The sequence below is a fragment of the Equus przewalskii genome, chromosome 2 (genome assembly GCF_037783145.1).
Source record: "Equus przewalskii isolate Varuska chromosome 2, EquPr2, whole genome shotgun sequence".
In the NCBI taxonomy this organism is placed as follows: domain Eukaryota; kingdom Metazoa; phylum Chordata; class Mammalia; order Perissodactyla; family Equidae; genus Equus; species Equus przewalskii.
Genome location: NC_091832.1, coordinates 17,276,767 through 17,302,617, shown reverse-complemented (window position 1 = coordinate 17,302,617; position 25,851 = coordinate 17,276,767). Strand labels below are relative to the sequence as shown.

Genomic DNA, 25,851 nt, shown 5'->3' with positions numbered 1-25,851 from the left:
GGAAATGATATTGGAGTATAGCATATTTTGTATCACGTCACTGCCTTAAATCGATTAGAGTTACTGAAGGTTTTAGTCTCTAATTACTGTTAACCCTGTCCTCAGGAGTTGCAAATTGTCCAGTGATCTATTTGAAATGAGATTCTTTGCCCAGTGTTAAGAAAACATATCCCCTCACCAGTGGCATGTTCTGTCCATTTAAAAGAGAACAGAGAAAGTATATGCTATTTCCCCTGTTGAACATCTTTGTCATTTTTAACTATCTTAAAAATTATTGCTGTAAGTGATTAGTACTGTAGGTACCTTAGAATTTGCTCATTATCAAATAACAAAGTTGGGGCCTTTTTTTTTTTTAAGATTTTTTTTTTTTCCTATTTCACCCCAAAGCCCCCCAGTACATAGTTGTATATTCTTCGTTGTGGGTCCTTCTCGTTGTGGCATGTGGGACGCCGCCTCAGTGTGGTTTGATGAGCAGTGCCATGTCTGCGCCCAGGATTCAGACTGACGAAACACTGGGCCGCCTGCAGCGGAGCTTGGGAACTTAACCACTCGGCCACGGGGCCAGCCCCAAGTTGGGGCCTTTTTAAGAAGCAAAGCATACTTGGTTGGCAATAACTTGGGAGGCAGAGGATTGCTAGTTTTGGCGATATTGAATGTCATTTTCCATAGGACTAAGTTAAAAAGGGAAACGCCATAATGTGTATAAAACTCCAACCATTTTGGAAGGTGGTAAGAATAGAGTTACCTGTAGTCTTTGCATTCCACTAAAATTTGTAAGATGGCTTAGAGCCCCATTTCCCGAGCTATTTCATTGGACATTAGTTCTTATACAATGCTAATAAGTGTCCTCTGGGGATGAAAAAAGGATCTTTGACAAAATAATGGCCAAAGTGAAATGCATTGCTTTACTGCAGTTAGCATACAGAGCCTTCGTGCTCCTGTGCCTTATGACCCTTCAAGAGAAAGTGTACATTATGCAGTGTTTCGTGAACTGACTTGGCCATGGATCCTTGTTTGTGAGAACACCTAATAAGCATTTCGTGTTATGATGGTGTGTAGTACAGCCCAGTTGAACAGTTCTGGTGTAGAAAGTCTATAAATAAAAAATGAATCCTTTTGTAGAAGACAGCTTGGCCAATAGTGGGAAAAGACTTTTCTGGGAACATATAACATATGTCTCCAACTTAACGTAGACTCTTAGTGATTTCAAGACATCTAATCCCGTTACCAATAACAATAATAATAGTAGCAGCTACTGTTTCTTGGAGCACTTCCTGTTTATCAAGCACAGTGTTGTTATTCTACATGCATTATTAACCGCTGGTCTTAATGATTTTTTGTCTTCTTAATATTTCCCATTCATCTACTTTTCAACATCTCCACTACTACATTTTCCAGTAACTAGATTACTGCGGTACCCTGTTTTCCCTGTTATCTGTCTAGAGTGCTGCCATCCTTCTGCCCTCTCTCCTTCTCCATGTTGTGCCCAAAATGATCTTTTAAAAGGGTAATTTTGATTGTGCCAGTCCTATACTTAAAAGTCTTCTGTGGTTCACCATTGTCCTCAGAATAATGTTCTAGATTCTTAACCTTGTCCAGCCCTGTTTACTTTTCTAACTTTAATTCTAGCCTCCTGCCTCTGGGCTGCTGCCATTCCAAACTACCGCCCTTCCAGGAACGGAATGCTTTCTCTCCACTCCAGGCTTTGGCACATGCAGTTTGCTTATTTGTCTTAGTAGGTTCCTATTCTTCTTAGGATTTTAAATCTTCAAAGAAGCCTTCTCTGACCAGCTTGCAGTTGAGTTAGGCCCTGGGTCAGGTGCTCTGCTTATGTCCTAAACTATGCGCTTGTCCCTATCGTAATTCTTACAATAACTTCCTACTTGTAACTTGTCTCTACTTGTAACTCTTTGTTATAATAGACTTTAGTCTCCTTGAGGACAGGGACTGTGTCTTGTTTAGGATCCCCAGATCTTAGTTAGCACAATGCTTGCACATGTAAATATTTATTGAATGAATGAAAGTATTCTTAATCCTTACAGCCCTGCAAGATGTTTTACAGTTTAGGAAATTGGCCTCAGTGGGGTTAAGTAACTAGCCAGAGGTTACTCAGCTAAAAAGAGGTGAGGAGGGAATAGAATCTAAATCTGTCTAGCTGCAAAGACTGGGCTCTTTTTCCCTGCTTCTCCACGTGGCTGCTCTTTTTCATTTTGTCTTTACATATTCCTGTCAAGTGTTCAAACAGCCTGTGCTAAAATCCTATCCGTAGCAGCTTGTGCCATCTTTGGATAGCTCTGAGAGCTGAAATAAGTCCCTCTAGAATAGTTTTCCATCCATTGGTCTTAATTTATACTTCGGAGAATATAATTTATTTTTTAAAAACAAATAATTCAGAATTTATAATCTACTTAAGGTCTCATTTATTAGTTTACTTTATTCATTTATTGAGCAACCATTACTGAGCACCAGCGCTATTCTAATGATGTTATCATTGCTCAGAATGTTTCTGGGACTTCTTTGGGAATTATCTTCAGAACTTCTGTCAGATTCTTTGGAAAATATGTCAACACAGTTTTTTGTAAACCTTGAAGGTGGGTTTAATTAGGGAAATAACTAATAGTTGTTCAGGACCAAGTTAGATGAAGGATATGGGTCAGAAGTTAAAATCTGGCAGCCCTCAATTTTCTTTGATCTGCTTATAATTTTTTAAGAGTTTGAACCAAAATTGAAAATGGAAAGATTTAACATTAAAACAATCTGGCTTTCATTTTTTTTTTTTTTAAATCAGACAAAATGATACTATTTATGAAGCTGTTGCAATGGTTCTGGAAGAGATAATGAGGGTAGTAGTACGAGGAATGGGTTTAATGGATGTTCTCTGTGATGCTATTTATATTTTAAAATTGAAGACATTGAAATTATTCATTAATATAGAACTGATTAAAAAATTATGGTACATCCATTGAATGGAATATAATTCAATTATTATAAATGATATAGGTATATATTTGATATGGAAAATTATTCACATTTGTTTAAGTGAAAAAAATTACAAAACAGTTTGTATAGTATTGTCTAATACTGGAGGGACTAACTCAGCCTCATGTCTCATTTACATTAAGAAAAATTTCTGAAAGTGTATAACCCAAAATACTAACAGTGCTTGATTCTGGGTAGTTGGATTAAAGGTGTTTTTAAAAAAATACTTCGTCTCCCTAACCTATAACAACATCAATACAAAACAAACTGCTATATACATCCTTCTCATCAGTTTAGTATATAATAAGGCTCACAGCGTATTTAATATTCAGGTAAATATGACTGTGTCCCCATTTCAACATATGAAAAGTTCATTTTTTTCTAGAGGTTCTCTTCTCTGAAAATTCTTGGGACCCCTAGATTTGCTTACTAAGTCCAAAGGGGCCATTTAGTTAAGGATACCATCAATAAAATGTTTGTTTAGGCCTCTGAAGAACCCAGTTTCTTTTCTGCTATTTTGTTTCCGCTGGGATAGAGTGTAACCTCCAAGATCAGGTAATCTAGGGTACTGAGCAAGACCCTGTGCTTGGCAGGAATTGTCATGGTGGTTGAGCCCAACTTATGCCATAACTCTGGTCCTTAAGTCATTCCTTAAGATGCCAGATCAAGAACTATTCTAGCATCAACTTTTTGTGTCTGGGATCTGGCTTTTGCTTCTTTTATTGAATCTGAAGCTCTTAGTGGGGTAAACCAGCATTGCTCCATGGCCCTTGTCAGTTGGAGCTGAGTACTATAGTAAATGCCCCTTTAGATGGGACATTCACTCTCCACTTTTCCTCAATCCTCACTGCTCTCTGTTATTTCATTGACACTATGGCTAAGGTTGGGTTTGATTTATATTTCTGTACTAACACTGGGGATGTATGTGGATATAAATAAGACACAACCGCTGCGTTCAAGAAGTTCTTCTCTGGTAATAGAGATATGGTAAAAGGTAATTATAACATGTGACAAGGGCTGGCCCCATGGCCAAGTGGTTAAGTTCTCGTGCTCCGCTTCGGTGGCCCAGGGTTTCACCAGTTCGAATCCTGGGCGAGGGCATGGCACCACTCATCAAGCCATGCTGAGGCGGCATCCCACATGCCACAACTAGAAGGACCCACAACTAAAAATACACAACTATGTACGAGGGGGCTTTGGGAGAAAAAGGAAAAATCTTTAAAACAAAACAAAACAAAAAACATGAGACACGTCCTGTAGTCAAGTGTATATTTAGATATTAATTGAGCACCTACCACATGATAGGTATTAATGCTGAGTGCTTTAACTTATCTCATTTAAGCCTCAGCACTCCTCTGAGTTGGTGTTATGTTTTCCATTTTATACATAAAGAATTGAGCTTAGAGATGATTAAGTAACAGCTAGCTAGTACATAGGTAGCTGTGATTCAAAATCAATTTTCTGACCAAGAGCATCTTCCCACCTTGCCTTCTTTGAGAGCTTTAAAGCTTGAACCATGTAACTAGAGGCATTGGTCTTGTCTCATAGTGATCTAGGCGTTTTTTTAGGGCAAGAAGATGCAGTTGTCTGGTGTAGAGGACTGCTGAGATTCAGGACCAGGGAAGAATGTGAGTTGGAATCTAAGAGATCTCATGAGGCTCTTAGTTTACAGCAATGACAGGCTAGTGAAGAGAAAGCTATAGTAAGTGAATGGGTCAGGCTGCCAAATGGAAATTCTAGGATAATTTGAATTCTCTTCCCACTGATGGCTTGAATTCTACTAAGGTGACTGTTGATGAGAAATAGGGGTTGAAGTGTTTTTCTTGAAAATGCTAAGAACTAATAAAAACTATGCCAGAGACCTTCGCAGAGTATCAAGGGACATGTTTGGTTTAATCTGGTACATCAAAAGCTGAGTCGAAGGGTAGGCTTTTGGAATAATAACCAGACCGCCGCCAGGATTGGTGGTGAAAGGCATGGATTTCTGGCATAAAAACCGGGGAAGATTTTTAGTAGCAGCTGGTGGTCCTCCCACACTGTCCTTTATGGCTCAGGAGTTGCTTTCCGCAGGGTTGCAGGGTATGCTGGAGATGGAAGAGAGACATTCCCTCATAGTAGCTTCAGGACCTTAAGGAGATAGGCCTCTCTGAACCTTAACCCCTGTGTAAAACAAGGAATTTGCATTGGATGACTTGTAGCACTTTCCATTTTTCAGTTCTTACTCAGGCACAGAACAGTATGCTTTACATACGTTAGCTCATTTAATCCTTCAAGCGGCTCTGTGAGATAGATGGTGATATCCATATATTACAGATGAGGAAACTGAGGCTCAGGATTAGTCCAGTGTCATACAGTTAATAAATAGGGGAGCCAGAATTTGAAACTAGCTCTGCCTGACTCCCAAGTACTTAGTTGTTTTGTCATAGTGACACTAGTTAATTGATGTGAACATGTTCTCCCTATTCCTCTGCCTCCCAACCCTCAAATGAGCGCCTTTGCAGCTGACTTGACCGCCAGTGTTGTGGGGTTAAGAGAAGCTCTAGCGTGGATAAGGCACACAACTGTTGGCCTGCTGCCTTCCCTTCCCAGGTTGGTAGCTGTTCAGAATCTGTAATCTAAACTTTTGAGAAAAGAACTGTAGTACCTGCAGCTCTGTAGCTTGAGGGATTGCCCCACAATGCACCCTGCAGCACTCTGTTAGCATAACTAAACTCTTATTTAGATGCCATAGTGAAATTACCATGCAATCCCTTAATATTTTAATGTATACTGTTTTTAATGATTTAGTTGTTAGTTTCAAGTTCTTATAAATTATAATGTGATTTGCTGCTGTGTAAATGTTCCTAATAGTTTAGTAATAAAATTTGTATCAACTTATAGGGTGCTATTTTGTCAGATACTTAGTTAGCTAGGTCTCTAACCAACAGATCAAATTCAACATTGGTCATATTTCTAAATTTTAAATTTATGAAGTTGGGTGTTATGGTTGTGCTATCTGTACATAAATGTGACACCTAAGAATTTCCTTGGATGTGTCCTTAGGTTCTCCATGTCTTGGTAAGCAATGTGGTGCAATGGGAAGAGTACCACCCTAGATGGGACCTGAGTTTGCATCCTAGATGTATGGCTGGCTAGGGGCCAGTTGTTAACGTCTCTGAACCTCACTCCTTTTCACATGTAAAAGGGGATGGTGAGGATTAGAGAGGTACAGTCTGTAATGTACCTAGTACAGAACCTGGCACTAATTGGTGTTCAGAAATTATTTCATTTCAGTGTGGGAAATGAGTGGAATGCATGTAGAGAAGTTAATATGGCAAAGTGATCAGACAGACCACTTTGCTTCTGTTTCAGGGCTCTGCCGAATCTCTGCATATGCCCACGATGACCTCTCATGTAAGACCAACTGAGGCATTTCTAGAAAAGATTTCATCTACCTGGCAAAACAGTTGTGTGTTGTTTAGTCCTGGGATACTTAGCTTTGATGAGAGGAAGCAGATCTAAGGAGATTGTTAAAGGCCTCAGATAATAGTGAGCTGTTTCTATTTGAATATTTTGTAAAAAAAAAAATAATAATTAAGTGAAAGAAAGAGAAAGCACGTGTTAACTGATTTTCACCATATTAGGAGGCTCCCTTAAAACATAAATATTTGGGCCCAAAATCTATAAGCAAAACTTCAACCAGCACTGGTAAACTTTAGCACCCCAGAATGTCTTCAGTAACGATAATACTTACAATGTCTCTCCTGAGATCAGCCCTGCTGCTTATTATTGAAAAGATAATAGAAAGGTTTATCCTTTGTGATATTAAAAGATAATCAGTAACATTTTATGATCACCCTAAATAAATTAAACCATCAGACTATACATGCTTTAAACAATAATATATTCACTACTGTTCTATCTTTGCTAGTTTTTTCCCCCTTTATCATTATATTTCCTTCTTGGGTTCCTGGTAGACTGTTTGGAAATGCCGCTGTCCCTGTCACTAACATCATACGTTACTGCCGAATTTTCCTATTTAGATTAGTTTGTGTTTCAAAATAAAGTGATTTACCCTGGTACTAATATGGGCTTTTAAAATTGCCACGGACGGTAATGACAGATGCCTTTTTAATAATCTGGCAAACTGCTGTATGGCCGTTGGTATCACTCTTTGTTACTGATAAAGAAGCTTCATTTTCTTTTGAGCCATTGGATTAACCCACCCAGTTTTCTTTTTCTTCTTCTGTTAATGCTCAACAGAAAACTGAAGATAGTTAAGTCATACAACTTTCCGACCTTGTGCACATTGCTTCTCTAGTTTACTGCTATAGGATACTGTAGCACTATCTTGCCGACATCTTTGATGGCCAATCAGAAGCAGTTAAATTACCTTAAATTTTTTAAATGGAACTCTGACAGCCAATAAGAAATCCTTTGGGTGGGAACTGTAACAGCCTTTTCACATGATTTTAAGAACAGTTCTAAATTTGCAGTATCCTGTTTGGGAAGCACATGTGGCCCTAGTGCATCTGCTGTGTGCATTTGCCAGGCATTTCCAAACCTTAAGTTCCTCGTAGTTTGAAGTCTGGATCTGACCCCTGTTCTGCTTCTCAAGGTAACTTTAAAACAGGAAGTGTACAAAGGAGATAACTGATGACGTGAACAGCCAATCATGGCTTTGTGTTCTTAGCCGATAAAGCAGCTCAGCCAATGGGACCACTCTGGAGGCAAGGTTTGGTGTCAAATAGCATGCTAGATTGAATGCCTTTGACTGTTAAAGTGGAAGGAGGCTGCAGGGTTTCATTGGAGCCTCGGAGTTTTTCACTGAGGCAGGGGTCAGCTGAAAGACAAAGAAAAATGGCGAATAGTTTGCTGGGGGGTGGGGGGACAGCTGTTCGGGTTTTCACTGGAGTGGACATTCCAGATTCAGGTTTCTGCATCTCCTGCTGCCTTTTGTTTCCTCCGTTCTTTGGGGGGGAGGGATAGGAGTGACTTAAATTCTCCCTGTCCATGGAGATATAAATAACTACATGTAAAATTAATGCAGTTCTCGGTAAGTTTAATTCTTTGTTTTGTGTTAAAATGGTAGAAACTGTTTAGCTTCAGAGAGTGTAGACAAGTTGCACTGTTTCAGAAAATGGCCACTTTACATTCCATGCATACCTTTTGGTGCACCTAGAATACCTTGCTCTGTTTAGATTTTGCATGCCCTTCAACTGGGATTTCTTTTCCTAGTTGAGTTTCGACAAGATCAGGTACATGAAGAAAGGCTAGTCATTTTTCAGGGGCGCACAGAAGCAAAGCACTTTCTCTTTGCATTGGGTAAACTTAACTGTTTTCCAAATAATTTTCCTTTGTTCAAGTGCACTGAAGCTTTCCTACAGAATAAGCTGAGTTGTTGTAAGACTTTTTCTATTTCCATGCACTTTGTTGACATCTGTGTTTTCAGAGGTGGAAGGAACACTATTGCCGTTCTAAATTTGTATGAAAATATGATTTGCACTGATGAAGGTTGTAATGGTGAAGGCCCACATGCCAGTGTGAGATTCTCCCATAACTTTCTTGATTTACCTGTCTGCTTCTAGATTCTAAGTACCAGTTAATTAATTAACAATCTTTGTTTTAAAATGTACATTTTCGGTTAGAATGCTGATTAGAAACATACTTCTCCTTTATATTGGCCGTGACAAGAGCAAATCTTTTCCCACCAGTTTCACACATTTTGTCAGGCGTTGATTTGATTCTTTAAAATGACGTGAACAACATGCTTTTCATTTTCTGTATGAAATATTTGAAATCTTAATTTACCTGCATTTTGTGAATAGGAAAGTTAAGAGTACAGGCACCTTGTCTTTTGCCCTTGATATATATTTTTTTTCCTCTTTAGGGATATGAAGCTAATGCAGGTTGCTAATCTGTAACCAGCCAGTTCTTGTGAATAGTGAAGTCTTCTGTTTCATGTACTATGATCTGTAATACACTTGATTTTAAAAAGCAATTATTTCTTTTCTTTTTATTTGCAAAGATGGAATGAAGGTCATTGGAACATTTCTGCAGCAGACTCGGTGTGGAACAGTGAGCCAGCAGCCCTCAGTCTCTGGGTAGGGAAAAGGAGCAGGCCCTGTTAGAGGAAAAGTTTGGAGGGTGCTGCTTTGCCTTTCCCTCGCTTCCCCTCAAGTAAAGGATTTACCTAAGAGGATCGTTAGGGGTTTAGATTTTGGACTCTTCGAATTGGAGTGGTATAGCAAAGTCGCTAGAGGCAGGCCTCTGTCGTTGCTCGCAAAAGTGACCTTGAAAAACTGCCGAGGAGTTGAAAGATTGAAGGACAAAGTTTGTTTATACAGATTTGGACTGAAAAGCTCTCTTTAAGATGAAAAGAGACTGTACTTCTGATGTTCAAGTTGACTGGTTAGTAGGAATATCTTATAGATTCAAATTAGGAGTTTTCAAGCAATAAGACAATAGGGCTGCATTCATTCTCTCTCCCACTCTTCTCCGTTCCCTCCCCCCAGCAAAAAAATTCTAAATCCTTTTGGTATGATAGTTGAGTGAACTCCCTAACAGATTCAGAATTCCTTGCACGCTACCTTGTCTTCTGTGTAATCTAAAGGGTTCTTAGTGAAGAATGGTATTTCAGGAGTTCAAAATAGTTATGTTTGTGAAACTTCTTTTGGAGAATTGGAGTGCTTATGGTAAGAAAATGGTCATTCTGGATAGTTAAGTCCTAAAAGAAAAGAGTATGTGTTAAGGATTACATTTTAATGGATAATTATTTTAATTTAAATTTATTTTTTACAAGTCATTGATTTATATGTTATTGGTTACTCTGGGTTTTACATATGACTTAAAAAATAGTTGTAGATACTGAATGACCCTCTTGGCCCTGAGAGAAGACATGGAGCAGGGGAGGCAGAAGGTAAGTGGGGCACAGTATGAGGCCTAGATAAAACTCTTTATATTAAGAACTTTGTGGATTTAGCTTCTTGGAGAGATATCTAGCCACTGCCTCTAGCCTGGGTTCTTAACCTTTTTCGGGTCATGGACTCTGAGAATCTGACCCACTACCTAGAAAAATGCACATAGGCATGCCTATGCAGAACCGCTGGTGACTAAGATATTTTCCAGTGTATGTCGAATGGTGTTTAATGATCTCATTTAACACTTTAGCCAGATAAATGTTTCCCAGAGAAACGAAGAAAACTCTTATTTCCGTAGGGAGCAAAGACCTTCTAGAGCTACCTATAACTTAGACTGGGGGTGGGTGTGTGTGGGTCGGGGAGGCTTAAATGGGGATTGAGAGTTGGGCATTTATTTACTCTGATTGCAGTTTTTGAGGCAGCATGGTGCAGTAGCAAAAGCAAGCCATTTAAAGCCAGGAGAGCTGTGTTCAGGTCCCACTCAGCTATCACCAGCTTTGTGAGCTTGGGCAAGTCAGCCATTTAGTGTCAGCTTCCTCACATGTAAAAATGGGACCTAAAAATAGCGCCTTCCTATTTAGTGGTGAGTTTCAAATGAGATCATGTATGTCAAAGTGCTTTGCAAATTGCGAAGTGCTGCATAAATATTAGATGTTACTAATGCAGACTGTTGGGGGTTAACCACTTATGAAGATCGATGTGGCATCAGAGGAAAAAATGCCAGTATTTTAGTATGTTTACACAGGAGTTTGTTTAAACCTGACACATCTCTTTTTAAACTGGTTCCACATGCCTTCACCTGCATATTCCTGTTTATGCTGACATGACCCTATACAGTGCACACATTGAGACCATCAAACTTTCCCTTACCAAGATTCCTATGAAAGAATTTTAACCCCTTTGTCAAAAATTAAGGGCGTCTCAGAATAAGATGAAATGGGAATGCTGATTTTTTTAAAACCCTCATTAGATTTAGGAACCTCTTAGAATAAAATCGGGAAACCTCTTCTGATTGGACACTGAGATTTGCATTATAATGCAAGTAAGTTGTAATAGTTGCAGATGTTTACCAAGCAGAGGTTACATTTTTAGTTTGTGCACCAAATATTTATAAAGTAAACCGGAGCCATTTTTTTGTTTGCTTGGTGGTCATATGATCTCCTTTCTGTCAGTTTTAAGCTTGGGAGGTAGTTACAGCTTGCAAAGTAGTAGCAAGCAAGTAAATGTTAGGATGAGGACTTTTAAAAAAATAATTGGTCTCTCTTTAAAGCATAAACACTAGCATAAATTTCGTGCAGTTGACACCTACCGTGAGATGTATTTCCAAGATAAATAGTGGAAACCTGTGGGGATTTCTTTCTCACCCGTTTTACATGCCTGGTTTCATCTCTTTTCAGAACTGCTTTTTTTCCCCTTCCCTGAGGTGGGGTGGATATTTTGTGATCTATTTGATTTCTTGTCCTATGACGTCCATCCTTTCAGGCGTGGTCAGTCAGTATTGATGTCTGCCTCCTTTCTGTGCGTTGAAAGAATCATATCCAGACAGAATAAAGTTTGGCAAAATTGGCATTGGCCTCTCCAAATAAAATTCCAGTTCCAAGGATGTGTATGTTTGAAAACAGCAGTCATGGTCCCTGTGGACTTTGTGTTCCTAAAGCAAGATGAGATCTCCTTTTAAAGAAGCTATATACTTTTGTGGAGGCTTCAGTAACCCAAAAAGCATTCTTAAAGCTAATGATTTATACATGATCTTCTTCATGAATGAAGTTATTTTTGCATATCCCTATCCCCAATGATACATGCACACAGAGTTTGTATACTCTTAAGTTAGGCTGATCAAAATTATTTAGGGATCTTGTCTAATTCCCTTCTTATAAAGTGGGGAAGTTGAGGCCCAGATGGGTTAGCAGCCCCAATCTTTCAGCTTTTTTTTTTAAGATTTTATTTTTTTTTCTTTTTTCTCCCCAAAGCTCCCCGGTGCATAGTTGTATATTCTTAGTTGTGGGTCCTTCTAGTTGTGGCATGTGGGATGCTGCCTCAGCATGGCTTGATGAGTGGTGCCATGTCCGCGCCCAGGATTTGAACCGGTGACACCCTGGGCCGCCGAAGCAGAGCACGCAAACTTAACCACTTGGCCACGGGACAGGCCCCCTTTCAGCTTTTTAATGTCTGGCTTCTGCGAGTTCAGAGATTCGACTCCCACTCAGCTCATTCCATGTTTCTTTTATTCCTCTACGTTGTTTTTACTTATTATTTTCTGTATTTCTCTTCCTTTTGGTACATGTGTACAGGTTTGCTATTTGAACACAGAAGGAACAGAGAGAAAATGGGCCATGGAAGAGGTTCAGAAGTCTCCATGTGGAGTCTGTTGGGTAGAAAGTCTGCTGTGGCAGCAGACTTACCATCCCTTTGGGATCTGAAGATCTCTTGTCTCAGCCAGTTGCTTATTCAGAAAGCTGAGAATCAGCTAGGAAGCTAATGGTGCCCACCTGGCTGAGGTGTCCCAGAGAACTAGGTTACTTTTATGCATACAAGGAAGTAAACTAAGGTATGCAAACACAACCTGTGTGCCAGTTAGTTGTTTCTTTTTTCATTTTGTTTTGTTTTGTGTTGTTAACGCACCTCAAGAACAAGCTAATTTCCAAACAAGTTTGGAGCTGGTTCTTCATGTGAGTCCTTAAGCCAACCTGTATTTAATAAACCAAGATCCCAGGATCATTTTAAGCATTGGATAAGACTGAAATAGAAATTGTTGTCTATATACTCCCAAAATAATATTTTAACTGTGCCAACTTTACTCTTTACTACCAGCAAAGTGGTATTGTATATCTGCATGTGTGTGTTTGGCTACTTGTGGATTTGGTTTTTGTTCTTATTTTGCATATTCTCTGATAGGCTGTAATCTACTTGAGAATTTTTCTCTTTTCTACTTGGATTTCTTTTTCCCACCTTCTTATATATGAACAAAAGTTATAGTTTATTGAAAGAATGAGAGCTTGAATGATGAAACTTATGTAATATTTAAGTCCTAAGGTGGTATACTGTGACTGAAAATTAAAATCGACACAGCTGGATGGTATCTACGTCATGTCTTCATTTCCCAGAAACTTAATTTTCTTTCTTTCTTTTTTTTTTGAGGGAGCCTGGCCCTGAGCTAACATCCGTGCCCATCTTCCTCTACTTTATATGTGGGACACCTGCCACAGCATGGCTTGCCAAGCGGCGCCATGTCTGCACCTGGGATCCGAACCAGTGAACCCTGGGCCGCTGAAGCGGAACGTGCGCACTTAACCGCTGCACCACCGGGCCGGCCCCTTAATTTTCTTTTTAATCTCTTCTTTCTGCTACCTCAGTGTTGGGCCCAGCTCTTTAGAACTTGGCAGATTCTATTTCTATTATCACCCTTATCTTCCTGGTTCTCCCCTTGGCATTCCAAAGCCAGACCTCACTGGTGAATGATTGACCAAAAGTTTTTCTCTATTTAGGGTATTTACTGTAAATTAAATTACAGTTCTGCACCCTGCAGTGAAAAAGGACAGTTGAAGGATAAGAAATGAAGGTAAATTCCAGTGTAAAGGCAGAACTAAAGAAAAAAAAACACCTAGTAAATGTTTAACTTTGAAGTGGCATAACATAGCTTGTGACCTTGTGTGCCTTAGTTCAAAGGAAGAAAGGAGACTAAAATAACCACAGCAAACAGCAGTGCTGCTTCACTTGGTTATCCTTTTTTCTTGGAAGTACTATCGTTTTGGTCTGTCTCCATAGTTTCAATTACATAGAAAACTAAAGAGAGGACCTGCTTGGCTGGAAATATCCAGATAAAATGAATTTTTCCTTTATCCACTTAAGCTATGTAGTTCTTACCTTTGAGAAAATACTAAAGTTGGATGCTTTACACTTCCTTTCACTAATTCATCATGCAGGCATGTCTTTGGAGACTTAAAAAATATGTACAAATAAAATTTTACTCCTGGATCTAAAAATCTGTAGAGGAGACAAATGATATGTATCAAGTATATGAAACTGTTAGGAAAGTACAAGCAAAGGACACAGAATTCAGAGGAGGGCAGATCTGTACTTCTGGCTTGGGAATGAAGGAAGGCAGTTTAACTGGGCATTGGACTCAGGGAGGTAGGGACAAGGGCATTTCAGTCATGAGGAACAGGAGGAACAAGGTCATGATTCAAATAGTGCAGCCTGGGCTGAAGAAAGCAGTAAATGGTCCAGTCTGCTTAGAGCATAAGGAGATGAGTTAGGAACAGGAGCGGGTGACAAAAGAAAGAAGTCTGGAGAAGTAAGTTGAGGTCAGATGTTGGAGGGCCTTGACTGCCAGGCTAAGAAATTTGAACTGTCTCTGCGTGACATTGGTGAACCGTTGAAGATTTGGGGTAATAGGTTGATGTGGCATTATCTGAGCTGTGCTTTTATAGAAGATTTATTAAGCATCATGTGGAAATGAGTAGAATTTGAGAAGACGCTGGAAACAGTGAACAGTGCGGTGAGTTTATACACTAGGTTCACAGCACTTACGGGATTGTGATGAGGGTTGAAAGAGAGCAATGTAAAGGGCCTAGAACCATCCCTGGCACATTGCACTAAATGAGTGTTAGCTAAGATCATCATCATTATTTCTATTATTACATGCCAGTGCTGAGGGCCTGAACAGAGGTCGAGGCGGTATGAAGAAAGTCAGGAGATGGACACTGTTATTACAGAATTTAGCAGTTGATTAGAATTGAAGAACAAAGTGTCCAGGATGACTCTGAGATTTCAAGCCTGGGTGACTGGAGGATAGAAACAGAAAAGTTAGAAGGATCAGGTTTGGGGAAAGAAGAAGAGAGAGATGATTTTGGTGGATAGATGGACTTTGAGTTCTGGGTGGCTTTCTAGTTGGAGATGTCCAGCAGGCAGCTACACATGCCTGACCGAAACTTTGGGAAAATATCAGAACTGGTAATGTATATTTGGAATTTAAGCTCAGAGAGATCATAGCTGAACCTGGGGAATGGATGGGAGAGAATCAAGGGAGAGAATGGACAGAAGGACCAGAAGAATAGAGCTTCTTGTTAAAGATAGAAACACAGAAAAGGTGGGACGCTGAAGTTGAGACATCTAGAAATAAGCATGGCAGAGTCCGCTGGGTCCATGTTCTCTAAGCTGTTTTGATTGTGCACCTGTATTATCTGAGCGTGCACCTCTCATATATGAATTAGTATTGTTTACTCTAAAAAGTCACTTGTTCATTTTTTAAATGTTTTGTTAAAACTAGAAAGTATCTATAACTTCTCTTATCTAGGTATATGTAACAAAGTAAAGGTGTCACTGCCAGCCCACATTTTTCTCGGATACTTAGAGCACCATGTGTGATAGACAGTCTTGTGACAAGTTAAACTGAGGGAGGGCATCAGTACCAGCCCATAGGTTAAATTTTCAGAAAGCTAATATTAACATTTTCTGTGTGTACCTTGACATGTAAGAGATTAGAAATACTGCCATAGAATCTGTCACTTGTTCTCAAAATGTACAAATATTTCCTTGAAATGTTATTCACTAGTTCCTTGAGATTAGATATATATGTATATGTATGTATGTTGTGTATGTATAACCTTAAGCTTTCTTGTTTAAGGTTTACGTATGCACACACACATCTCCGTCTGGTGCAAAGACTAGAGATTTTTTTCTGAGTTGCGTTGGGCTTAATCTTACTAGTGTTGGCTTTGTAAAGTCTCAAATGGCAGCATTCTGCATGAAGCCAAACATATATAGATGTAGGAATTTGGCAACATTTGCTTAGCAAGTAATTTATAGCCACATGATTGTGATAACACTGATGAGTAGCACACAATAAATTACCAGGAATAGCATGGCTTCATCTGTAGGATTTAGCAGAATTTTTAATATAAGGCACCTATATTTAGTTTCTAGGCTAGGTATGTTGTAATTATCCTCAATCTAAAATAAAAGCAATAAGAAACTTCTCACTAGAGAAATGGTGGTAAATTTCCAGCCATCTTACCTGGTTATTTATATCCTGAACTCCATGATTATTTGTCTTCTGGTAATTAACTGGCCAAATGTCTATGAAGCTACCCTTGGAGGTAGTTAAGCAATGGAATAGTATATAATGTTTCTATAAAACATAGTACTTTGTGGGGCCGGCCCTGTGGTGCAGCAGTTAAGTGCTCACTTTCCGTTTCGTGAACTGGGGTTCGCCAGTTCAGATCCTGAGTGCGGACATGGCACCACCTGGCAAGCCATGCTGTGACAGGTGTCCCACATATAAAGTAGAGGATGATGGGCATGGATGTTAGCTCAGGGCCGGTCTTCCTCAGCAAAATGAGGAGGATTGGCTGCAGATGTTAGCTCAGGGCTAGTCCTCAAAAAAAAAAAAAGTACTTTATAGCTAATGGAGTAATTTTATATTTAGTCTCTCACTTGGTATTTACCTAAGGTAGGTAGGACTATTATCCCCATTTTGAGGATAATAGTGAGGATTATTATCCCCATTTTGTGTACCTTGTTACTGTATATGAAAAACAAGCCATAGCTGTCTCCATCTTATGGGACTAATTCCTCCTCCCATCTCCCTTTTTCCTGTGTTTGCTCTTCCCCTAAAAGGCACACTTAAAAAAAAAAAATGGGAATTTTCCCAGAGTTCTCACATGCTCTTACGTTATATGACTAAAGAAGTTGATCATAAAAAGAGCAAGTATAGAGTCAAATTGAATTATTTTTAAAGCTTTTGTCAAACAAGATAGGTGAACACAGCTACCTTTCTTTTCAGAACAAAGCGTAGTGTAAACAGATATTATATGAATACTACCCATGTGTTGGGAAATTGGCTTTTGTGAATCCTAAATTCATTAAGGTCAGATAGTAGTTGAACTTTTTCAAAATAGATATGAGGTCAGAGTTATGTAAGGTGTTCTGTGGTGTGCCTTAGCTGTGCAAGTGCACACTTTGTGGTATGTAGTGAGCACCTCCTAGATTTGGGTCCGTATCTTGAACCACAGAGATTGTTATTTTTAGATGTCACAGTGTTCTTAAATAATCAGTTGCTTTATATTTCCTAGCTGTGATTTATAGTCCTTGCTTTACCCCTAATGAGGTAGTTAGAACAAAAGAATTCTGATTTCTTGGAGTGATGGCTGCATAATTAAAATAACACTGTCACCGTGTTCACAATGGAGCAATAGCGATAATTTTGAAACACTCCATAGAATTTAGCCAGATGATTCCTCCTATAAATGTGCAGCTATGGGAACATCTCCAGCAAGAGGGCTAGACTAAGGCTATTCCCTCTAAACTATAGTGGAAAGAGAGAGTGACTTCCCATCACCAGGCCCTTAGAGAGTGAACCTGATCTGTCACATCTTTCATCTCCACTCTTGGTTGGTGACCAGATAGCCCCAAGTCCAAATCCTTGTCTACAGCTACAGCTTTAACAAACTTGAAAACCTGATTAGGCTTTCCACTTTGGAATGTGTAAGAATCTGGCATCTTGGCAATTTTGAGGTACTTTTTCCAGGAGAATGATCAGGAAAACTAAAGGTAAAAGGCTTGACAGATTTATGTTCCAGGCTCAGAAGACCCACAGGTTCTTAAATTTTTGGTCCTCTGTTGAGTTATCAGTTCTAAAGAGGAAGGAGAGCATGCGGTGACAGGGCGCAGAACTGAGAATCAGGGCATATGGGTTTTAGTTCCAGATCTGGCATATGCTTGCCTTGTGACTCACAGCAAGTCCCTCAGTCTGTCTGGATAAAGTGTCTTTATCTGTCAGATGGGAGTATTAGTACCTGTGCTGTGTTTGTAGTGAAAAACAAATGAGATAATGTAGAAAAGGCTACTTTACAAGGTGTAAAGCGTGTACAAATGTAAAGGATTAGCATACCCATCTCAGTTACTTGGCATTCTTTGAAGTGGTCTTTACATTCTCAGTTCCTGACAGCTGTATACATGGAAGAGGGAGATTTAGGGTTTGGTTAGCTTGGAGGACTTTTCTTCTCATTCTCTGTCTCTCTCTCTTTCATCAGTGATAAAAGGCACTAAGCAGAGGGCAGAATTCAGTGTATCTGTGAATCAGCAGAAGCCATACAGCCAAATCAATACAGCCAAGCTCATACTGACTTTCTTATAACACCCTCCAGGTTTTTAATTAAGAGTTCTCTGCCCAAACTCCCCTCCCCCCCACCCCCCCAGTTTTTAGGTGGATTAACTCACCAGCACGATCTCCCATTTTCCAGTGGAGTCTATGATTAATTATCTGCGTTTGTGCTACATTTTCTGAAGTAGAACAAGTTTCTCTCCATCCCCACTCTTTTTTGACTTTTCCATCAGATTACCACACAAAGGTTTTGCACTGCTGAGCACAGGTACTTAAGAAGGGATTTCCCCATACGCACATCTCAAAGAAAAGAACCCAGAGTGAGGCCAAAGATTCTTGGGGCCTTAAAATAGTTCTTGAGGAGCTTGTGTTTGTTCATTCAGTAGATGTGTGTTGAATCCCCACTGTGTGCAAAGCATGTTTCCCTTGAGGATGTGCCAGAAACAGACAATTACATAAGAACTGGGGAGAAATAAGGGCATGGAAATTGTAGACTTAAGAAATAACGTCCAAGATAATAGTAATAATAATATGTCACACAGACAAGTCAGAAGAAAGTGAATATGCTAATTGTAGAAATGGATTTTATTGGGCGCCCAGAGTGGTTTCTTGGGGAGAAGAAAATTTAGTGGTCACTGTTTAGTGGATGTGTATATTTAAATTTCTTATAGTTGTACTGTAAAAGCAAGCTTCTTAAAAGTGCTGTTCCCAAAAAACCTTAAAAAGTTGGTTTAGATCCATGAGGTAGTCTCAAAAATTTCTGCTCTCAGAACATGTTCCCTTCACTCCAGGATCTTGGATGGAGATGGAAGCAGCTAGAGCTCTCTTCAGAGCTCAGAACAGAATCTTTTTCTTGGGTGGTGGGGCCAGGTGGGGTGAGATGGCTGCCTAGACTCCAGATCTCCTTCGTCCTCTAACATAGCAAACAAAATTCCTTCTGCAAGAAAACAGCCACACACTCCTAGGTTACAGAAGTCTGAGGTGTGTAAGGAGACATGTTCTAAGAATTTAAATGATTTTGAATTAGTCTGGAGGGAAAACCTGCAAAGCTCTTGATCATTGACATTTCAGGGGGTTTAAATTTGGAGCATTCCTAGTCATTTCCATCTTGAATTCTTTGCTTATTTGGAACTAGGACATTCATTCTAAATTTAATAGTTAAAGGGCTTTAAAAATTATTCCATGTTTATAACAGAGATGGGAGAAGATTTCTCTCTGTACATTTCTTTCCATGCATCTGAAACTGGATTCTTAGGAAACATGTTAAAAACTAAGTAAGTAGTCTAAATTAGGGAGAGAAAGAAGCAAGTTGGGTTACTTGCTACACTACCTAAAGGAGATTGGTTTTTGGACTTGGTATTGTGTCTGAGGCTGTTCAGGCCAGGAGTAGGTATCTTGTCTAGCTCTGAGCAATGATGATGGTATGCCATCTGGCATTTGTATGATGCTTGGTATTTTTTAAGGCGTTCTAAGATGTGTTTTCCCATTTGTGTGTTGCAGTTGCCCTGTGAGGTGCTGCTGTATGTGAACAGAGGCCCCAAGAAGTTAAGTGATTTGCCCAAGATCATAAAGATAGCAAGTTAGTAGCCAGAGAGCAAGAACCCCCAGGTCCAATATGTTTTCTTTATGTTCTTACTCTGTACTTTACTGCCCCCCACTGTTCGCAGCTGCATGTTCTTAGGTGCTAGAGACTGACCTAGAGATATGCAAAGAGGAAAGATAAATAGAAAAGAAAAAAGAGTGACACAGCATGGAAAGAGAGACAAGAAAGAAATAAGAGAAAGGCTCGTATGATAGGAGGTAGCAATGCCATTAGCATCTGCTCTTTTTTGATTGCCACAGTGATGCTGGGAACAAGTGGATGAAAATGGTCTTTTGGGTTAAGGATTTGAGTCAATAATCCAAGCTGAGACTGTTTGTCTCTCTGAACAGTTTGAATATACACATACCTTAAAACAGTGCAGAAAGTGAGAGTGAACAAGCTATACTAAATCAAGAACAGAACTTTAGAACTTTTGTGTTTCTGACTCCACTATTTGTTATATTGTGACCTTGAGCTAGTAACTTAAGATACCCAATCCACAGCTTTCTTAACTATAAAATTGGAATAATATTGATATTTTTATCACTGAGCTGAGTGAAAATCAATTGAGGGTAAGGTATGTGACAAGTAGTTTGTAAATTCTAAAGCTTTTAAGTTGGTATCCTTGAAACATTCTTCAGAGTCACACTTCTTACCTCTCCTGGGCATACACAAACACAGGATCCGCCAGAAGCTGGGCAAGAGGTTGTTCTCAGGGTTTCTGAATCTCAGAAACAAATCTCAGTAAGCAAAATGGCTCTTTGTTTTAGGATGCAATTTAACTCAGGCCACAGGCACTATTTCTATCTCTTGCTCATGTCCAAATTCTCTTTCAGGCTCAGGGCCTGAAAAACCAGTTACTCACCATTCTTCCTGCAAGAGTTTATTTACTCTCATTAGGTTGGAGGGTCAAAGAGTTTAACAAATATTTCTGTGCAGCAGAGAGGGCTGGCCTAGCTCACTCCTAACAGAGACTGAACAGGTGAGGGAGCCGTATAATAGCTGTGTGATCTAGGTCCAGCTTCTCAATCTCTGGCACTCAGTTTCCCCATCAGTAAATGAGGGATGACACTACCTCTGTCATGGAAGGATTCAATGAAATAAAACACTTAACATGCTTTAGAAACAGGTTCTAAATATTATGTGATCCTTTTTTTGTAAAAGGCCAGATAATATTTTTGATTTGCCTGTCATATGGTTTCTGTTGTAATGCTTCAACTCTACTGTTGCAGCACGAAAGCAGCTGTAGAGTGAATGAGAGTTGCAGTCTTCCGGTAAAATGTAATTTACAAAAACAGACTGCAGGTCACATTTGTAGGCTGTGCGCTGTAGTTTGTGGACCCTTGCTTTAGAATACTTCACTAAAACATTTGGTCTTTTTTCTCTATCATACAAAATGCTGATAGTGTTTTATTGCTGCCATAAATGCAGGGATGGTTGAAGTTGAGCATGAATGAAGGAATGAGGAAGAAAGTGTGAAGTAACGTGTTTACATACCATTTGTATTCTACAGGAACAGGTTTTTAAATGTTCTATTTATGGTTTCTTATCAGTTTCATTGCTTATACTAGTTACTACGTCTTCATTTTTTTCTACTTATACTATAGGTGTATTATGATTTAGCACCTGTTTAAAAGATTATATTGTAGTAGATAGCAAAGAGAAAAATGTTTTTGTTTTGAAGGAAAAGTGTCTCTGCTGCCAATTTGAAAATGTGTCCTTGTGAGCGGATCTTTAAGGGAGAGGAGTGTGCGGCCAGTTCCAACCCTTAGTCTTTTAGGAAGCATGGTTTTTCAGTAGGCAGTTTGAAAAACTGCTTCATACTCATACTTGGAGCTAGAGACAGACAAATCCTCACACATTGAGCTTGGCATTAATCAGGGCTGGGGAAAGGGATCTCCAGTAAGGGTACGTTATTCATTCTTATTGTAGTGGGTACTGTGTAATAACCTGCCAGTAAGTATGATCATCAGGTATCCAGTTATGTAAGAGTTTAGAACTTAACTAGTAAGGTTTCTGGCACTAAGCTTAGTGCTTTCTTGCTTAAGTAGAAACCTTAGATGAGCTTAAACAAAGACTTTTGAACCCTCTCTTTCTCTCTGGTCACCTTGCCTTCCCTTGTATCCATTCATTTATTGCTTCCTTGAGTAGTGAAGTGTAGGCCTTCCATACCAAACCACTTGTTTGGCCTATGTGTTCAGTGTGTATCCCTCCTGGAGTGACCTAGTGAAGTGACGGGCCCAAGGCCACCACTAGGCAGCAGGCCAGTTCACAAACATAGGTCTTTTAATTTCCATAGCAGTGTTATTTTTCGCCTTCTGAAATTGTCAATTTGAGATTGGTTTTATTGTGGACAACATATGCCCCCTTAAGGCTTAAAATGCTTTTTAGCCATCGTGATTGATAATGGCTTATGTCCTTAGGTCCAGCTGCACAAACATAAGAACCAAATTATCTGTTGGTGGAATTGTTTTGTTTCGAAAATGTCAGTTCTCAAATTTAGTTTTCACTTTTTTTGTAGTTTGGAAGAATATCTAAAATAGCAAGCACAAATTAGCTTAAATTCTACCCCCTTTCTTCTTATCCATCTATTTATTCATAGTAATATTCTTTCTTTCTCTTTCTCTCTCACTGTTTGAAATATAACATCCCAACAGTTTTAGCTAATTCAGATAAAGAAACCTGTAACTAACTTCAGTAAATACCTCAGCAGTACTGGAACATAAAATGCATGTGACGGGACTGCCAGTTGGGCAAAATAAAAAACATGTCATCTAGTGACAGAGGAAGACATGATCAAAATGCAAGCCAAAAGGAGTGAAGAAGGTACACACTGTGAATGTGGAGAGACTCTTGTTGATACATGTAGAGTTGGAGATTGACAGGAGTGACTGGGGACACTCACAGCGTGAAAGGCCTAAAGGCTGCAGGTTGGATTGGGGGGCATTAAGGGGAAAGATGGTTGATACCAATGTTTAGATTTGTTTTTCAGTCACAACTGGGCTAAGAGATATTTGCTTGCATTTGACAATGAGAGCATTATTTTTAGGTAAAACTTGAGTGCCTGGGGTGGGTCAGCTCTAGTACTTTAATAGGAAGCAGCATTGGTCAACGATTGGGCTTCATTTTAGGGGAGCTTCCTGTGGTCTTTTGTCTTTGAACAGTTGTTGTGATGTCAGGGTTTTAGGTATTATCTCCTAACAACATCTATTTGATTTTAATTGCTTCACAGAGCTATAACGTAGGTTTAGGCATGTTATAAAGGACTTTCGTAGAGAGAATGAGGTATATACCAAGAAATAGGGAGCTGAAGCCTAAAAGTACAGTTTTAGAAAACTGAGGAATATTGCAATAAAGCCTTATATTTCTTTGTATTTTATGAGGTTGATCGTTTTGATACATCTTGTTTCATGTCCAGGCATATTGTTAAGGGAGGATTTGGCGAGCATGGTACCTGATCAAAAGCAAGAGCTTGAAAGATTGCTGAGAGAATCTTAAAAGAAGAGCATTCTGCTCCTGGGATATTTTGAAACCTGCTTAGGTCTCTTTTTCTTTCTTCAAGAATGATAAAGAGTGTGTATTAGAGTGGCAGCTAGATTGTCCACCTTTTAAGTGATCTGATTGAATCATCTCATTTCCTCCATGATTTTCTCATCTTCCTGTGAAAGGATGGCAAAACAGAGGTATTTGCCCTCCTTCTCCTCCTACTTACCTATTGATATTAATTTTTTAAACTTTGCTAATCCATCCTGCTCACCTTTCTAAGAAGATTCTGACTTTCAAAAGATTTACACTTACAGGGCCCGGCCTGTGGCCGAGCTGTTAAGTTCGCGAGCTCTGCTTCGGTGGCCCAGGGTTTCACTGGTTTGGATCCTGGTTGCGGACATGGCACCACTCATTAGGCCATGCTGAGGCAGCGTCCCACATGCCACAACTAGAAGGATCTGCAGCTAGAATATACAACTATGTACTGAGGGGATTTGGGGAGAAAAAGCAGGGGGAAAAAAAAAAGAAAAGCTTGGCAACAGTTGTTAGCTCAGGTGCCACTCTTTAAAAAAAAAAAAGAAAGAAAGAAAGAAAGAAAGATTTACACTTGGGAATGAATGGTATGCACCCATGTTTCCAGCCTTCTAGTCTGCCTTGCAACTTTCAGCACCTGCACGTGCTTATACACGCATATGTCTGTGTCTGTGCGTCTGTGTCTTCTGTCATGCCCTGTTATCTTAAATTCACTTCAGTAAGTCAGGTAGGTTTCTGATTGTAGTTCTTCCTACTTTAAAGGCCCAGAGAGAACCTCATTTATTCCAAGCTTCCCAGAATAGTCTATATAACCCCTTTTTTTGGTGGTTCAAACAATCCCAGTAAGTCTGTTTCAGGGCCAGGCTTTCCAGGAGGCCTCTTTTTCTTGGAAAGGCCTACCTAGCAACTTGCTTGACCCTTCATTCAGGAGTAATTACTTGTCAGACTGTGTGCTAGATGCTGTCAGGGATCCAGAGATGGATCATACTCAGGTCCTACCCACCACAAGGGGAAATACGGTAAGACATATACATAAATTATGGTCATACAAGGTAATGTAGTGAGGGCAGAAAGAGGTGCAGATCAAGGGCTCTGAAAGTTCACAGGAAAGAATGATCACTTGCAGATGGGGATATTTAGAGATGACTTGTGGAGAGATGGCAATTGAGTTGAGCATTAGAGAAACAGCCTTTTTGTGATGGACTTGGATTCTTCTCTTTCTAACTTGGGAAAGCAAACCATTTTTTTTTTTTTTGAGGAAGATTAGCCCTGAGCTAACTACTGCCAGTCCTTCTTTTTTTTGCTGAGGAAGCCTGGGCCTGAGCTAACATCCGTGCCCATCTTCCTCTCCTTTATATGTGGGATGCCTGCCACAGCATGGCTTGCCAAGCGGTGCCATGTCCGCACCTGGGATCTGAACAGGTGAACCCCGGGCCGCTGAGAAGCAGAACGTGCGAACTTAACCGCTGCACCACTGGGCCGGCCCCACAAACTGTTTTTAAAACCAAATAAATTAATAGATATTGGGAATTGAGATTACTTCTAGCAACAACCATTCAATGCTTTATCTGATCCTTAAGTCTTTACTAAATAGTTAAACAGGCAGTCTTATTCGAGTATTTATAAAATAATTAATGAACATGAATGATAAATCTAATATTAATAATGAATTAAATCTGGGAAATTCTGTGTTGCATTTTTCATAAGAATGATCTAAGCTAATGTGGCTTGGACTTAAGGCAGTTTTGTCCTTGTCAACTGTCTATAAATAGCTTCATCCTGCGGTAGAGGTAGCAAGTTAACATGGAATAAAAAGGATCCTGGAATTATAAATCTCTTTTTTACTTTTAAATGTGTCCCTTCTCTCATCACCCTGGAAGATGAACCTGGCATATTTTCCATGGGCTGTAGATGTTATAAATAGGCCACTTCTGTAGCAAAATCAAATCTGTTGCAATCAATGTATTAATTATTAAAATAAGAAGTGATAAGATTAACTAAGGTTAATTTATATTTTTAACATATTGGGGTGTTTGGTGGGCAAAATTTGTTTGTGTTTATGATTAGATTTTATTATTTTAATCTTGTGCCTTAGAAAATATTGAGAACATAAAATTTGTTGCTTGCAATTTGGTCTCATTTTTAAAACTTCATATAAAGACTGGATCTACTTTAAGGGAAGCTTTTTGAATAAAAATAGCCATCTTTTCTAGGAGTTTACAGTAACTATTTTCTTCCAAGAGATATTAAAAAAATTAGCTACTAATCATCTCTGTGCAAAGATGCTACAAAACGTGCTCCAAACCTTTTTCTCTTTTTCCTCATGAGAGGATCTTCTGTCCCTGATGAGGAGAGTACCTTTGTTTTTTGAAGTCAGGAAATTGTGAAAAGCTTTCTGGATGGAAAAATCATAAAAACCATAACTCCAAATCCAAAGCTCAAAGCGACCTTTGTTTGTACATTAAACTTAACATAAAGAAGAACAATCAGAGCTATCCAAAGATGGGAAAGAATGCCTTACCGGTAAGCCAGTGTCCCAGAACTGGAGAGGCAGGCTCCATACTTAGCCTAAATATGACCACTTGGGGTAGGGTTGAGGCAGTTGGGCAGAGGTTGAAGTAGAGTTGTATCTTTTAGAGAGGTGGGCCTAGGTGGCTTTTAATGTCTTTTTTAGTCCTAGACTTCTATGATGCAGTAAAATATAAAGGACATTATTATTGACTTGTGTTTTTTGCTGTTATCCATTTGTGATTTTCTAATTCATATGG

General features: G+C 39.3%; 1 protein-coding gene across 35 annotated transcripts in view; it reads left to right on the top strand.

The window, feature by feature from the left end:
• Positions 1–25,851, top strand: part of NFYC (nuclear transcription factor Y subunit gamma) — a 64,006-nt gene that overhangs the window by 6,450 nt on the left and 31,705 nt on the right. For 3 of the 35 annotated variants that reach the window (XM_070610131.1, XM_070610123.1, XM_008522630.2), the window contains exon 1: positions 7,704–8,014. The exons of 10 other annotated variants lie outside the window; for them this stretch is intronic. Coding sequence is in view for 6 of the 25 variants with exons in the window: in XM_070610126.1 (XP_070466227.1) it covers positions 7,819–7,891 (73 nt within the window). In the remaining 19 variants the exon portion in view is untranslated. Of the gene's footprint in view, positions 1–5,485; positions 5,569–7,422; positions 7,577–7,684; positions 8,015–8,986; positions 9,878–12,169; positions 13,438–19,482; positions 19,591–24,859; positions 25,607–25,851 lie in introns of those variants that run through there. 22 more of the 35 variants (XM_070610137.1, XM_070610119.1, XM_070610134.1 and 19 more) reach the window with 16 other exon arrangements.